The sequence below is a fragment of the Pan troglodytes genome, chromosome 18, assembly GCF_028858775.2.
Source record: "Pan troglodytes isolate AG18354 chromosome 18, NHGRI_mPanTro3-v2.0_pri, whole genome shotgun sequence".
NCBI classification, from domain to species: domain Eukaryota; kingdom Metazoa; phylum Chordata; class Mammalia; order Primates; family Hominidae; genus Pan; species Pan troglodytes.
The window spans coordinates 45324254-45340853 of NC_072416.2; the positions used below are offsets into that span (position 1 = coordinate 45324254).

Below are 16600 nucleotides of genomic sequence, written 5' to 3' on the forward strand. Positions count from 1 at the left end.
ATGGCTTAAAGAATTTAATATAAACAAGACATCTTGAAACACTTGATGGAATTCTGAATACAGAATGTTAGTGCTGGTAGCGAGTACCGAATTTCAGTTATTTATTTTCAGATTCTAGCATAATGCTCCTTTGTAAGTATAGACAAATTATTGAATAAATACATAGCACAGTAAAAAAGATTATGCAATGAACTGGATCTACTTCTAATTGAGTGATCCACTCAATTCTACTACTAAGTGAGTGATCTTAGATAAATCACTTAAGTTCTCTGTGCCCTAATTAATTCATAAATAAGTAGACTATATGATTTTATATTTCCTTTCAGCCCTAAAAGCCCAGGAGTATAATTTTTAAAAAGTATTGCAACACAGAAATCTATGTGCCTTAATAAAAGTAAATAACATTCATGACTAGAGAGATTTCCTAAAAGACAAATGAGAATAAAACACACAGATCAGTGAACAAAACAAGCACCATTAGGCAATCCTCCTTCCCATAGGAACAAAGAGTTCAAGATGATTCTTGGTGCAGATTTTCACTGAGAGACAATGGAGTAAAAACTAGAGAAAATGTAAATTAATGTATTATAATATAAAAAGGTCAAACCTGCAAGTGCCTTACTGAGTCTGTGTTGATTTACAGTAAACATGAATTCTATTTCAAACTGGCAGTATTTCCAATTTTTCTCTTTCTTTTCTTCTTCTTCTTCTTTTTTTTTTTTTTTTGAGATGGCACTGTCGCCCAGGCTGGAGTGCAATGGCATGATTCAGCTCACTGCAACCTCCGTCTTCCAGGTTCCAGCAATTCTCCTGCCTCAGCCTCCCGAGTAGGTGGGACTACAGGCGCCCGCCACTATGCCGGCTAATTGTTGCATTTTTAGTAGAGACAAGGGTTCACTATGTTGGCCAGGCTGGTCTTGAACTCCTGACCTCAAGTGATCCGTCCACCTCAGCCTCCCAAAGTACTGGGATTACAGGCGTGAGCCATCGTGCCCAGCTATTTCCAATTTTTTCTAGCTAAATATTTCATGACTGACAAATGACAATAATATAGGGAATGCCTGATTTGACAGAGAATCAATTATAAAACGATTTCATCTATATCTGGTGCTTATTTCCAACAACCTATTCAAAAGTCCTACTTAAAATTTTGTTTAACAGGACTCATTTTATTGGTTGATCAAAATCAACCAGGTTTTTTATTGTTAGACTATAGCACTGGACAAACTCAAGACTTGGCCCACTAACTCACTTCATTAGGTATTTTCTCATGGATGCCAGATACTGAAGAGGCAGCCAACCATATAGATGTGACCTTGTCTAGTTTCCCCAATGAGTCTTCAAAAAAAAAAAAATCTTTATGTTTCTGAGGTTTCTGATTATAAAAGCAAGGCTATGGTGTGGTAAATTTGAAAAGAAGCACAAGAAAAAATAAGTACCTGCTACTAAAACAGAGAGGGAATTGTTCTGGTTCTTTAAGACTCCTGCTCTCGAGGAACTTGTATTTGCTTTTTTTCTATTAACGGAAGGGTTACCAGTCACTTTTAATAGTCAAAATTTGTATTCATATTTAAAAGACTAGAGAAATTTGTCTTTTAAAATAAGTCATAAGCACTGCTCCCAAACACTTCAGTTAAAAGAAGTCCTGCTGAGGAAAAGACCTCTTCTTTAGGTATGACATTTTTGGTATTTTTTTTTAGCAATGTTAATGACTAATACATAGTATATTTAAATGATTATACTATTGAGAGGTGACAGCGTGCTGGCAGTCCTCACAGCCCTCGCTCGCTCTCAGTGCCTCCTCTGCCTGGGCTCCCACTTTGGCGGTACTTGAGGAGCCCTTCAGCCCTATGTCCAAGATCTTAATGCTGCAATCACTAGACATAGACAATTTAAACGTTGTAAAAACTTACTTTGTGGGATTAAAAAGCTGTTACCAAGAAATTAAAGATAAATAAAGCCTAATTTAATGGAACACCCCATACTTTCCTCTCTCATTTACACTCTTATTTTGACAACTTCTCCGTAATGCACCAGAAGTATATGCTTCATTTCACAGATGCAGAAATTATGGCACTAAGCCAGGCCTTTAAAGCAAATCTTTTTATATCAAGTCTAATTCTCATGCCACTGTGCCACATCGCCTTGTTACCTGACTTACATTTGCTATGTTTGCACATTGGTACGAAGAAAACACTTAGATCAGTCTGAACTAAGCTTCTTCTCTACAAAAACAGAGACGAGGTCTTGATATTTAGATTTAGTGACAAATATGTGAAGAAAAATAGACGATAGGCTGGGCGCGGTAGCTCACGCCTGTAATCCCAGCACTTTGGGAGGCTGAGGCGGGTGGATCACGAGGTCAGGAGATGAAGACCATCCTGGCTAACAAGGTGAAACCCCGTCTCTACTAAAAATACAAAAAAATTAGCCAGGCATGGTGGCGGGCGCCTGTAGTCCCAGGTACTCTGGAGGCTGAGGCAGGAGAATGGCGTGAACCCAGGGGGCGGAGCTTGCAGTGAGCCGAGATCGCACAACTGCACTCCAGCCTGGATGACAGAGCGAGACTCCGTCTCAAAAAAAAAAAAAGACAATAATGCTGATTTATATTTTCCTTTTACATTCTTTCCGTATAGTATATATTCTTTATTTCTGTCTTTGCTTATGAAGAAAGTGAGAAAAGGTGATGGGCTTATGTAAAGAGATGTATCTTGCTACCAAAGACTTATTATGAGCTTTAAAAACTCACATACACAACATTGAAAACAGTTACCCAATATAGCACTTAATCTATCAGCCTTAGGGGGAAAAGGTTGCAAAGTGAGGATCCGGAAAGATTTGGACATTTTAAGTTACTTCCGGAAATCTACAGAAATACACTTCCTGCTGAAACCTTTTAATCCTCCCTTTTAGTGTTAGCCATTTTCTTTTTCCTTTTATTTCCTTAGAGACAAGGTCTGACTCTGTCACCCAGGCTGGAATGCAGTGGTGTAATTATAGCTCACTGCAGCCTTCAATTCCTAGGCTCAGGTGATCCTCCTACTCAGGCCTCCTGAGTCCCTAGGAACACAGGTGCCTGCCACCATGCCTGGCTAATTTATTTCATTTTATTTTTTGTAGAGATGGGGTCCCACTATGTTGCCCAGGCTGGTGTTGAACTTCTGGGCTCAAGCGATCCTCTCACCTTGGCCTCTGAAAGTGCTAGGATTACAGACTTGAGCCACCACACCTGGCCTGTTAATAATTTTCCGTTGCAAGTTTTCAACTGATTCTACCCTTACTTAAATTAGTCTGATCGGACTAAGTCACTGGGATTTGGAAAAAAAAAAAAATTCTTAGGTTGATACATTTTAACTTACATGTTTTAAATGTTCTGAAACATAAATAAACAACCCTTTGGGATTTATAGTTGTAGAAAAAGAATAGAAATGAAATAGCCATCAGTTCTTTCCGTATCAATAATCTGTGTAGTCTACAGTCAGTAGGAGGTTACCTAGCTGTCACAGATCTCTTGGAATTAAAGTCATCGCTCATGTTGTGCCAGTCTAGCTTAATTACAGGTTTCTTAGTTAAGCTTAAGAGGGAAAGGGAAAGGAATGGTATTTCAATCTTCACAAGGAATTTTCAGGGTAGGTATAACCACCTTCATTTTATAAATTTACAGATACATAGACAGGTCAAGTAAGTGACAAAAGGAAACAGAAGTATAAGTGGCAGCACTGGCATTTCAACTGAGATCCAAAGTACATGATCTTTATTTAATTCTCTTATCCAAAGGTGCATTTAACAATAAACTTTCGGTTAACTGTATGTGAGAGATGACGTAGTGCATGTGTTTCACAATGCACGCTGACCTGAATTCCTTTGAGCATAAATGTTGTCTGTACATTTGTTTCTCCATTTGTGTTTTATTTCTCCTTTTATTAATATATGTGACTGAAAGTATATATATAACAAGACAGGCCTGAATCTAAGTCTTGTCCTATTCACAGACTATTAGGAGAGGGATTTTCCATCTTGTCATCCTGGTGATTCCACACATGATAACCACTAGTCTGATTCATACAGATGGTTAAGATTTACCAAAAAAAAGTGCAAAATCTTCCATGTCACTCTTCTTTTGAAGAGGACTGCTACTATTCCTTAGGAGTCATAAAACTTTGTGGCCACTATTCTTGTAAAAAAGCTGATTGATATTAAATAAAATGGATTTAAGTATATTATCTCAGAATGGCATTCTCCTTTCCCAGCACTGCCTTATGAAATACAAAAGTTAACTGTATATGTTGATGATTCAACAGCTAAAAAGCTTACTTTACTTTATCACAGTATAATTTTATGTAAAAACAAACTTAGAAGTGTACTCAGTGCACTTCATGGACATATGGAAAATGATGAAATTTACCTTGGTACCACTAGTGTATAAGTAATGAAATTTACCAACATAATTTGTCTGGAAAGACAAGTATATACACTCATATATCATTTACTACTCTCTCTCTGTAATTAATGATGTGCTGTCTTATACATATAAACTGCTTGGAAAATGATACTTATGACCCACTGTTAGTAATATTTTCTGGGTTGCTTTCACAGTGGTGACTAGTACTTTGTAGTGAGTAAATTTCATTTCTGTCTTGTTCACTTCTATAATCAGGGTAGTTATTGAGCTGAACAAAGACATTTTTCAAGAACACAGCACAAAAGATACAAGTTAAAAAATGTGAGGGTATGGGCAGAGAGACAAGGAGGGCCGACCTACAACTTCCCTCATGTGTTCTAATATGAGCTTTAGAAACAAATTAACCAAGAAAAAAAACCTAAGAGAATGAAACAGAAGACAAAAATAACAAATAGAAATTTACAGGAGTCACAATTCAACTCCACATGGTAACATTTCAAACTACTATGGATAAAGTACAAATCCAGTATCTTAGAAAGAACATAAGAGGTTACCTGCAATGAACAACCAGATTATCACCAGATTTGACTAGCAAAAGTGAATATCAGAATTTAATGGTGAAGTGTTTTTAAGGATATGAAGTAAAATAATTTTGAATCTAGAATTCTATACTCAGCCAAGTTAGCAATTCAGGCTGGGGGAAAATAAAGAAAATTTCAGACATGTAAAGTTTCAGAAAGAGGCTGCAGACCCTCCCAGATAGAATTACTTGATAATGTGTCCAGAAAAATGGAAACTGAAGAAAGAACAAAAGATATAATATCCAATGGTGATCAGAGAAATCAGTAAACCCTGTAGCTAAGTGTAAATAACTGTAGCAACAAAACGTGAAAATCATTCCATCAATTGATAATACCACTGAACGAGAAGTAATCGGGGTGGGGAGAGAGAGAACTAGAAGTGTCCTAAAATACTTGCCTTACATATTAACTCCAGTAGTTCATTAAAGGTAAAATTTAAGTATAGGTATTAATATTTAATAACGACAATGACAAAAATAAACATTTTAATATGTTAACCACCTTAGGAACTATAAAAGGAAGAAAATGTTGAATAATCCAACAAAAGGCAGAAAAGAAAATAAAAATAAAGATTTAAATAACATAATTAACTGGAATGATATTTCAGATAACCATTGACTGAGCTATTAAACCACCAGAAACATTTCAACAAGTTTCTAAAAGTATTGCACAAGCCACATTTATATTTGCAATGCCATATTAAAAGCATAAAAAATGAAGAGATAGACTAAAATCCAAAAAACCACCATAAAAACAACTTTGGGCCCAAACATATTTATGTGAACCCTTTAAGATACCTTTCTAAATAATTCTGTCTATATGCAAGATTTTAAATAAAAAAGAACAATGAAACCACTTATCAAAATATATGACCTGAAGTCAAGCTCACAATATTTAGTCTTAAAAGCACTTAATAGAAAACAAGAGTAAACTTCTATTAGTTTAGTATTCAATGAAATAATGTAAAAAAATAAAAAAAAAAAACTTGAAGAAAGCAAAACAGGAAAAAATGTAAAAATAAACATAAAATATTCATAGAAGAAATTCATCTTACTGAAAATAAAGGTGATTCTTTGAACCTCTACAATACTAACAAAAACACAGACATGACTGAAATAATAAAATGGAGAAAGAGGCCGGGCGCGGTGGCTCACGCCTGTAATCCCAGCATTTTGGGAGGCCTAGGCGGTTGGATCACAAGGTCAGGAGATCGAGACCATCCTGGCTAACATGGTGAAATCCCATCTCTACTAAAAATACAAAAAATTAGCCGGGCGTGGTGGCAGGCGCCTCTAGTCCCAGCTACTCGGGAGGCTGAGGCAGGAGAATGGCGTGAACCCGGGAGGCGGAGCTTGCAGTATGTGGAGATCGCGCCACTGCACTCCAGACTGGGTGACAGAGCAAGACTCCGTCTCAAAAACAAAACAAAACAAAGAAAAAAAAACGGAGAAAGAAGCCTTTATCAAGTCTGATGAAAGAAATTAAAAAGGCAAATAATACTAAAAACATGAAGGAGTCGTATCTAAAGACTTAGAGAAAATTTAAAAATCATAAAGGAATGCAACTTTATACCTATAAATTTAGTGTGTAAGGGTATCTATTAAAACTTTAATTAAAAATTGATTGCTGATAAATAATGTGTAATATATCTTTTAATATATCTCCATTGGAATTAATGGTAGAATTAACTCTCACTGTCTACAGAGGTTTCTTCCCTCAGAACTAATTAGTGGAGTTTTTTTTCCATTTTATTATGGGACTAAGAATTTTAGTATGGGATTCATTATAGCAGATGAATATGCAATATTATTGAAAGAAAATTTTTTGATCTTTACAAATTCCAACTAATCAAGTTGGAGTTGGTTGAGTGAAGGCAAGCGAACATAGCAATATGAGGTCTTCTTCAATAATGACACAGAATGAGTTTACATCCAGGACAATATTTCTTTCTTCTTTTAACATTTATAATTTCAACTTTTAGATAATTTCAACATTTTAGATTCACAGGGTATATGTGCAAATTTATTACATGGGTATACTGCATGGTACTGAGTTTTGGGGTGTGACTGATCCCATCACCCAGGTACTGAGCACAGTACCCCATTGTTAGTTTTTCAACTGTTGATCTCCTTCCTCTCTTCCCTCTCTAGTAGTTCCCAGTGTCTACTGTTGGAATTTTTATGTCCATGATGAGTATGCACTGTTTAGCTCCCACTTATTAGTGAGAACATGCAGTGTTTGATTTTCTGTGCCTGTGTTAATTCGCCTAGGAAAATGGCCTCTAGCTGCATCCATGTTGCTGTAAAGTACATGATTTTGTTATTTTTCATGGCTGCATGGTATTCCACAATGTATTTATACCATATTTTAAAAAATCCAATCCACTATTGATGGGCACCTACATTGATTCCACGTCTCTGCTATTGTGAATAGTGCCGCAATGAACATACATGTGCATGTGTCTTTTCGGTAAAACAGTTTATTTTCCTTTGGGTATATACCCAGTAATGGGATTGCTGGGTCGAATGGCAGTTCTAAGTTATTGGAAAAATCTCCAAACTGCTTTCCACAGTGGCTCGACTAATCTAGATTCCCACTAACAGTGTATAAGTGTTCCCTTTTCTCTGCAGCCTCACCGGCATCTCTACTTCATAGAGAACGTGAAAAAGAACAGTGGCTAGAAATGTTTCCACAGATGTAGGCCTTTGTACTATCAGCCTCCATGCCTTTTGAAAAAGTAGAACATCTGCAACATAATGTAACCTTTCATTGATGAGTCAGGGTCAATAATGTGAAGCTAAATTATTGTATAAAGCTGAGGATGCTGATGAAAATGCAGATTATAACTGAATTAGGATGCATGATATTGGATAAGCTGTCTGATTTATCTCAGACTATTTTCATATTTATAAAGTAAAGATAATAACCAACCCATGAAAAACCATGGTAAAGTAATACAAACTAAAATTACTTTATAAACAAAAGCCATTTTCTTCCCAGCATTAACTAACAGGCAATATATTACATTTGGCCATTTACAGATTTACTTGCCATTTAATAGGCTTGGGATGTTCTCATGGCTGATACTCCGACTTCTGAGTGTGCTTCTTTGCTGCCAAAAACTTTTTTTATTTTTAGCTACTTCTAGGCTTGGAACTCCGATAAGAGCCCAGTGGAAGCTCAGGTTTTGCTATCCAGTTTCATTCGTGACTTGCAATATATTAGTAACAATAAAACTCTTCTTAAATATGTCAACATTTTGGCTGTATCATACAAAGGTGATAGGAATAGTCAGAATGAAGACTAGGAGTCACATTCTTAAACACAGTCACTAGATTAAATTCTCAAAAGAAGGAAGAAATATTCACTCTATGTGCTCGACATAATGATACATTATTAACATAACTTCTTTTTTTTTTTTTTTTTTTTTTTTTTGAGATGGCGTCTTGCTCTGTCGCCCAGGCTGGAGTGCAATGGTGTGATCTTGGCTCACTGCAACCTCTGCCTCCTGGGTTCAAGCGATTCTCCTGCTTCAGCCTCCCAAGTAGCTGGGACTACAGGCGCCTGCCACCACGCCCAGCTAATTTTTATATTTTTAATAGAGATGGGGTTTCACCATGTTGGCCAGGATGGCCTCCTCGATCTCTTGACCTCGTGATCCACATGCCTCGGCCTCCCAAAGTGCTGGGATTACAGGCGTGAGCCACCACGCCCGGCCTATTAACATAACTTCTATAGTACCAGTGTTAATCAAACATTTACTTATTACTAGGAAATCACAATCTGTTTTTGAATTTTAGAAAATGATCTAACAAGGTCTAGAACATTAATTTTCATATGATTTGTCAAATTTTCCTACAGAAATGTAACAGCAACTCTAAATAATATTTATATTTAATTTAAAGTTAGGGCTACTTCTCATCTGTGATGGAATGAACACTAAGATGAACTGAAATCTATCCTTCAATTCTCATCCATCTTAAAAGAACAGAAAAGAAATAACTGAGTTTTACACAACTGCTTTTATAATGGTATTAAGACTTTCATAAAAAAGTACAACTGCCTTTATTTTTCCTGCAGAGCTAAAATGTTCACTGCTGAGTTAGCAGTTGATACCATCTGTATTGCTGAATGGCAAAGGAATTGTTAACAAAAACACTGTTGATAAAGAACGTTTATAGTAAAATATAAATTATTTAGATATTCTAAGGATGAGTAATCACAGGATTAAATGAATTTAAAATGTAATTTCTTATTCTTCTGAATAGAGCCAATGTCTAAAATAAAGTAATTTTACAGTTCTTTGTTTTTATGTGCCACTATGCTTTTAAAAGGAACAACACTCACGTTCCATTCAGAAGTTTGTTTTGGCTATATCAGATCTGTTTCACACACATAGGTTACAAGTAAACTCTGCATAACAGAGCACCCTGATCATGTCCTTGGAAAACTCTACAAACACGATGCAGAGACATTATAATTTCAAACCAACGTGCTTAGGAAAGTTAACGTACAGACTCTCCATACTTTTCTATAAATAGTTTAGGGACACTCACTAATGATAAATATTTCTCTAAATATCAGATTTCAGGACAACACTGTTTGGAGTTAAAAGCAGTAACAGGTCTGACTTCTTCTGGAGAAGTTGTTTTGTATCATGAGCCTGGTTCTGAATATGGAGCTGAATCATTAGTAATTCCAGCGTCAACAAATAAATTAATGCTCAGAAAAATAATGTAAAAGGAAAGAAAGAATAAGGGCTAAGGAATATAATTAATTGTGAGATGAATAAAACGATAAGGTATTAAAATTTAGGAATACTCATATTTATGGCATCTGTCAGGATTCAAGCTAATTATGAGTTTAACTATATTGGTTTATCTACTGATACTTCTATTTCAAAAATTAAAGTAATTGCAGCATTAAAAGTCACTGCTAATGCAATAAATGTACTCACAGTTGACATATACAAAAAGTATCAATAGTCATGGTGGAATTTCCAATGTCATTACAAAACAAGCAACAATAATGTAACAACATTTACTAAATGTAAAATGAGTATGCCAAGAGTATCTTTCTAAGTGGTTCATTTACTTTTACCTTATTTAATCTTTACTATAACTCCATGACAGAGGTACAATTATTACACTTATTTCACACATGAAGAGTCTGGGTAATATGACCAAAGTCACACAGATGGTAAGTGGTTGGACTGAGATCAAAGCCTAGAGTCAGTTCTTAACCACCAGTGTCTTCGGTCTCAAAATATAATTGGGTCATTTGCCTATAACAACTTTTGAACTTTTAAAGATTAAGTTTTATTGAGTGAAATATAACTGTTTACTTTAGACTAAATGTTCATTTTTGTTTTACAGATAATGAATCTGTGAAAAAAAAAACAACTAAGCAGTTGTGAGAAGTGCAGGGATCAAATTTAAAAACAGGAACTGAGCTCATCATGTTCCTTATTTAAGAGATTATAACATATTTAGGTACTATTCAGTTGCAAAGTACCATGGTTTGCAAATATTTCTCACATAGTTTACAAATATTTCTCACTTGATTTAATTTCCTTACCTTCCAGATGTGTTCTTTAGTATGACCAGAGCGTCTGGATAGCCATCCATATTGTAGTCTCCAATATGAAGGGTAATTGGAATTGGTATTTCAGTTGGTTGCTGTTCATCCACAAATGGCACAAAGCCCCAGAGTGTGCCCTTATTGCTGAAATCTTGTAGGACTGGAACCCACTATGGATTAAGAGAAAAAGATCAGACTTTATAGTTATTTTATAAAAAAATTTATAATTTGCAAAACAAACGATCCATTAAGTTTTCAAGATAAGCATTATTTTACTTAACTTCTTTATCTCTACAATATGGTAGGGTATCATAATTTACTCTGATGAATAGGTGACACTCTGGGGAAAAAAAAAGTACTTTCCCTTATAATTTATCCTAGTTATTTTTGTCTGAACTGGCACAGAAAGCCTTAGAAAGTTTTTCACAATACCACATGAATCTTAGGATTGAACTGATATTAATACACATCTAGTCAGATTACATAATTTAAAACTGTGTCACACAGAAACACTCAAATGAACGTTTAAAAAAAACTAGAGCAAGCTGTAATATCATCTAATACTGATGTGCTTTCGGGAGGACCAACTTAGGAGGAAAGTTAGAACATCACAGAGACCCCGTTGTTCATTCTACTGCTGTGCCTCTTACACATGCAGATGACTTCAGTCATTGCCTTCCAGCCGAGCAGCTCCTGAGTCTTTCCAAACAACACCAGGCCTGACAGGCTTCATCAGTAACTGACAGGCACTTCTCAGCCAAGAAGACTGAGCTCTGTCACTAAAACGGCCGGAAGCTACATTTTTAGTAAATTCCTTTATTTCTATATTAATGGCCATGAAGAGAACAGAAAGCTCATTTGAAAATGAGCTTTGGAAATCCCTTTCTCTTCAGATTAACATAAATCTTCACTTTTTAATAACTAGAAATCTGAAGAGAGGAAATCATGCCATTAAAGTTATAGTTGTGCTGCCACATAACCTGAAGATGTCCGAGCAGAAGCAGGCACAGCTGACTTGAGATGGCAGGAGGCCAAACATGCCTAGAGATTCCCTTCCTTTCCTTCTAAGCAGGTGACTCATTTATATGGCTGCAAGTCAAATTATATTAAAGACGGTTTCTTGAAAAGGGGTTAATAAACAGGGTATCTCCAACAATTTATGTATTTTCCAAAGAAAGTATAATTTACCAGGGAAAAAGGAAACTTGGTAAAGACATATTTACAGAAAATGAGTTTTTTAAAAAAATTGGTATGCATCTTTAATAATTTTTCAATCCTTAAGCAAAACAGTATTATTTTATATATCATTAAAATGTTTCAATGGTTTCACTTGGTTTTTAAAAAATTGTTGGGTTTTATTTCAGCAGATAAGAATTTCACAAAATGCCACGTTATCACAAATTTCTGACGAGGCTGACAGGTTATTAATGAGGATAAACCACATTGAATAAAGTACTCCTGTTAAGGTAAATGTATTAAGGCCTAAAAAGTAAAAAGATTTTTCAGTATCAATATGACACTGGTAATAGTCACCAAAGAACTATGACATTTATCTTCCCAGACAGAGATGACTGTATAATTTGAAAATATTCTTACAGTAGTCTGTCGATAGGCAATAATTACTAGGATTACTAATAATTATGAACCAATGATAGTTACTTGACCTAAAGTTTTAAGTGATTCAAAACCTTAAAAAAAGTTCAAGATAAAACTTACAGGTATAACAGTTAAATGTTTTCATTTATTTTATTTTTAAGGCTAGTAAAGTGAAGCTTTGGGGGTTGAGAAGCAACAAGGAAATCTGTAACTGGCTGTGTTCAGTTAACACCACTGTACTCAGACTGGCCAGTTAAATGCTTTTAGAATGCTGACTGTGTGAAGATTTGCTTTCACATAAAATATGATGCTCCTTTTCCATAAGGGCTATAAAAGTCAATACGTTATTCTATCATTTATTACCCTCCAAAAGAAACATTAATTCTAATATGATTGTTATAACCTACCATTCCCATATTAATCCTCCACTGTGACTGTCAGATTCTAAATTGCTTACCTACAAGCTACAGGTAAAAGTCAGCATGAGATAATAAAATAGGTTTAAATAACACAAATAAAAACAAGATCAGTTTCGAAAATAGATACAACGTTCTTCTAAGTAACCTTTTATTGTAGTGTGTTTTGCCATATTCCTGGCATATAAAAAGCTAAAAGATCATTTAATTATAGTATCCAGAATGGGTTTTCTTCACTATAAATAATTATAACAATGCTTTTCCCTCAACAAATTAAAAAATAATATATTTAAATGCATTTCATTAAGTTAAAATGAGGAAGTCGGTAACTTAATTTTGGGGTTCCCTCTGTTCTGATTCTACAGGTATCTTTTCTAACCTTAGAAGATTTTTTTCCAAGCACATAAAAAAAAATGTTTACATTAAAAAACAACTTGATATACCTGCTTCGTCCCAGATCTCACTAAGTAGATGGTACTCTTTTGGCAATTTTTATCTTCACAGCCTGGCAGTAAATGATCCATGTGTCCATCTCCATCTGCCAAAAGAAACTTCAAGAGTCCATTAATAGTCACAAAATAAAGTGTTCTTGTATGGTATATTAAATTTACTATTTGTTCAAAGTCTACATCAATCTGGATAAAACAGAAGAATTTGACACATGGCTTCAAAATGAATATGATTTTATTTAAAAAATTACTCTGGCCCTTGCAACTGATTATCTGGACTGTCTTCTTCTAAATTGCACACTTCTGTGTGGTTAAGTATTTCTATAGGAGGGAGGGGGGCAAGGGCTGAAAAACTACTGGGTCCTATGCTATCTGGGTGATGGGATCAGTCATACCCCAACCCATGTAACAAACCTACACATGGACTCCTTGAATTTAAAATAAAAGTTGAAATTATAAAAAGGAAAATGTATAGTGTTGGTAAGAGACCCCATTTCAGCCTGTAATGTTAAAACCATCAATTTTTTAAAATGTAGCTTTGACTTATTTACATAATTATCACTGCTGCCATAGAAGAGAAAAATAAGCATATCAACAGTAGTCCATTATTATACCGAGTATTTTAAACGTGAGACTCTTAACTTTATACATACGTAAGAGACTTTATTCTGGATGAACTTCGATCCAAGAGTTATAAAGCTCTCAACACTCTGGCTTCTTAAAAGTACCAATAAATTTTTATCAATGAAAAAGCAAATGAAAGGAATATAGATATCCTTTCCAAGTGACTGTTTTTTACAAAGCACAGTATTCTGCTAAGGCCTACAGAGGTGAGGTTATGGAGGAAGTTAGTAAGTTACTGACATTACTGAGGTGTCAGCTCTCTAGTGCTCTCTCCCATCTAATGTCCCTGCTACCTGATGGGGTTTACAGATTTTGATGTCGCAGAGTTAAGTCTCTTTATGTAGACATTCACAATGCACAGTCACTTAGTTTTTTAATTTGGGGATTGATTTTGTATTGCTTTAATCACTGATTTATTGCTGTTGTTTATTGTATTATTTAACTCGTGCCTGAGGTAGTATATACACTTGGAAGAAAATAAAAGGATTATTAATACAGAAATATGCTTCATTGTATATTTAGTGAAGCATACTTACGTATTGAGAGCTATGTAGTTGTCAAAAGCCTATCAAGTCTCCAATAATGTATTCAAAAGGAAAAAAAAAGAATTTTAGGCTGAGTGGAATTAAAATCTAGCCAATGGAAACTGACTTCAGCATGGAAAATTAAAAATGCACAACAAAGTAAAAACTGAATTTCTTTTATTTAATTTCATGATTTGATTACTTAGGATCCTCATGATTAATAACATTATGATAAACCCTGCCTTAGAGGAGTGCAACATTAAATACAATAGTTGAATTAATAATAAAATATGTAGAGAACATCTGTAATTTGGCAACATATAGATTTGGACTACTGAGAATTAAATAGATTGAGAGACAAAGATGCAATTCTAGGCAGGAATACTTGAAAAGGAGGTTTTCCAAGGAGATAAACATATATCACAGCTTAAAAAAAAAAAAGTTTGAGAGCTAGCCAAGTAAGAAAGAACTAATACAAAAATGTGATTTACAAACTGGCTCAAGTGATAACATAGACTTCATTAAAACCAAATCATTCTACTGTAAATTAATGGGAGAACAATTTGAAGAGCATTACCACGGCTTTTCCCTTCATTTTTACCCCAATGACAAAATGCTCATATTAGAATCTTATTCATACTTTACTTCTCCCCTAGTTTCTCTTTCTTCCAAGTAGTTTCATATATCTCATGACTCTTTTCACAATGAATTGGCTGGTATTTTTTCAAGTGCTCTAACAACTACCTAGTAAACATATATCTAACTCGTGGAAACAGCATAATCATGCATTTTAGTATAAATTATCAGTAATATTTTATAGATATGGTCACAGAAAACTAAACTCAATCACAAAATGTGTTTCTTGTGCTATTCTAAATGCTATATATATATATACACATACATATATATAATTTATTATTTTTTTTGAGGCAGAGTCTTGCTCTGCCGCTCAGGCTGGAGTGCAGTGGCACGATCTCAGCTCATTGCAACCTCCTGCTCCTGGGTTCAAGCAATTCTCATGCCTCAGCCTACTGAGTAGCTGGGATTACGGGCATCTGCCACCATGCCAGGCTAATTTTTGTATATTCAGTAGAGTCCGAGTTTCGCCATGTTGGCCAGGCTGGTCTCGAACTCCTGGCCTCAAGAGATCTGCCTGCCTTGGCCTCCTAAAGTGCTGGGATTACAGGCATGAGCCACTGCCTCTGGCCTTATTTTTAAAAAATATTTAGGTGAAATGACAGAAATGCTTTTTGAGAGTACAATTTCAAGAGTATAATTTCAAAGGAAATTTGCTCTTTTAAAGGAGAGAAGCTTTTAAATTTACATTATTTCAGTTTTTTGTACTTTTTTAAAAGCTTTTTTATTTGGTAGTAATTTATACTTAAAGTTGCAATAAGACAAATAGTACAAGAAACATCTGTTAAGCCTTTAACCACATTTGCCTATTGTTAACATTTTACCCCTTTTACAAAATTATTTGTGTTCTTTCCCTCTTTGAAATAAATTTTTTTCTGAACCATGTATATAAGTAGATACATTAAGGTCCTTTGTCCCTAAATGTATCACTGTGCATTCCCTAGGAGTAGGGATATTCTCTTACATAACTACAATACAGTTAACAATTCACAGTTTACACACAAACAATGCATTTATCCAATGTGCTATCTATATTTCAATTTTGTCCACTGACCTCTTGTTCCGTACAGCATTTTTGTCCCTGCAGCACAGGATACAGTGTAGGACTAGAAATTGCATAAAGCTGTTACTTAATAGCCTCCTTTCATTTGGAATGTTTCCACAGTCTTTCTTTGCCTTTAATTTGCATATCTTTTAAATCTCACACTACGGGAATATTTTATGTTTTAATATATTATTATGCCTGGGGAAGAAAGTACTTTTAACATGGGAAAAATCAGAGGCAGAAGGCTAGGAGCTAGAATTACTTTAAGCAAATTCTCAGAGAAATAATGTCTCTTTGTGAGTAGATTACAAAGAAGGGCATGCTGATGGAGATGCTAGCCTGTGAACTTGGCACAGTACTTAAAGAAGAACCAGGAATTTATAACTTTGGATTGTCTTTTCTTTGGGACTTCAGTAAATACGTATCTCAGGTTTTCTTGAAGGCCAAAATTCTTTCTCAAAAACTCAAGAGAAACTGCAACAGATGGAATAGCATTTTGATTTACTTATATTTACAAAAACCAGTGTAAAAATCAGCCTTTTACAGGACTGATCATCCTAAACTAACAAACACATGCTAACTTCCCTTTGATGGTAACTTTAGCCAAATTACAAATGAAATTCTTCTCTAAAACATATAAATACTTTATTGAAATAGAATTAAGGGTTTAAAACTGATTTAGAGAAACTAAAACTGATTTAGAGAAAATTTTTAATTTTAAAAGCAAAACTAAAGTGTTATTGTTCT

General features: G+C 34.8%; 1 protein-coding gene across 2 annotated transcripts in view; it reads right to left on the reverse strand.

The window, feature by feature from the left end:
• ITFG1 (integrin alpha FG-GAP repeat containing 1) overlaps positions 1-16600 on the reverse strand; it is a 255382-nt gene that overhangs the window by 142334 nt on the left and 96448 nt on the right. For both annotated transcript variants that reach the window (XM_520622.6, XM_054669342.2), the window contains exons 9-10: positions 13019-13113; positions 10561-10733 (exon numbers count right to left, since the gene is read on the reverse strand). In XM_520622.6, the coding sequence (XP_520622.2) occupies positions 10561-10733; positions 13019-13113 (268 nt within the window). The remainder of the gene's footprint in view (positions 1-10560; positions 10734-13018; positions 13114-16600) is intronic.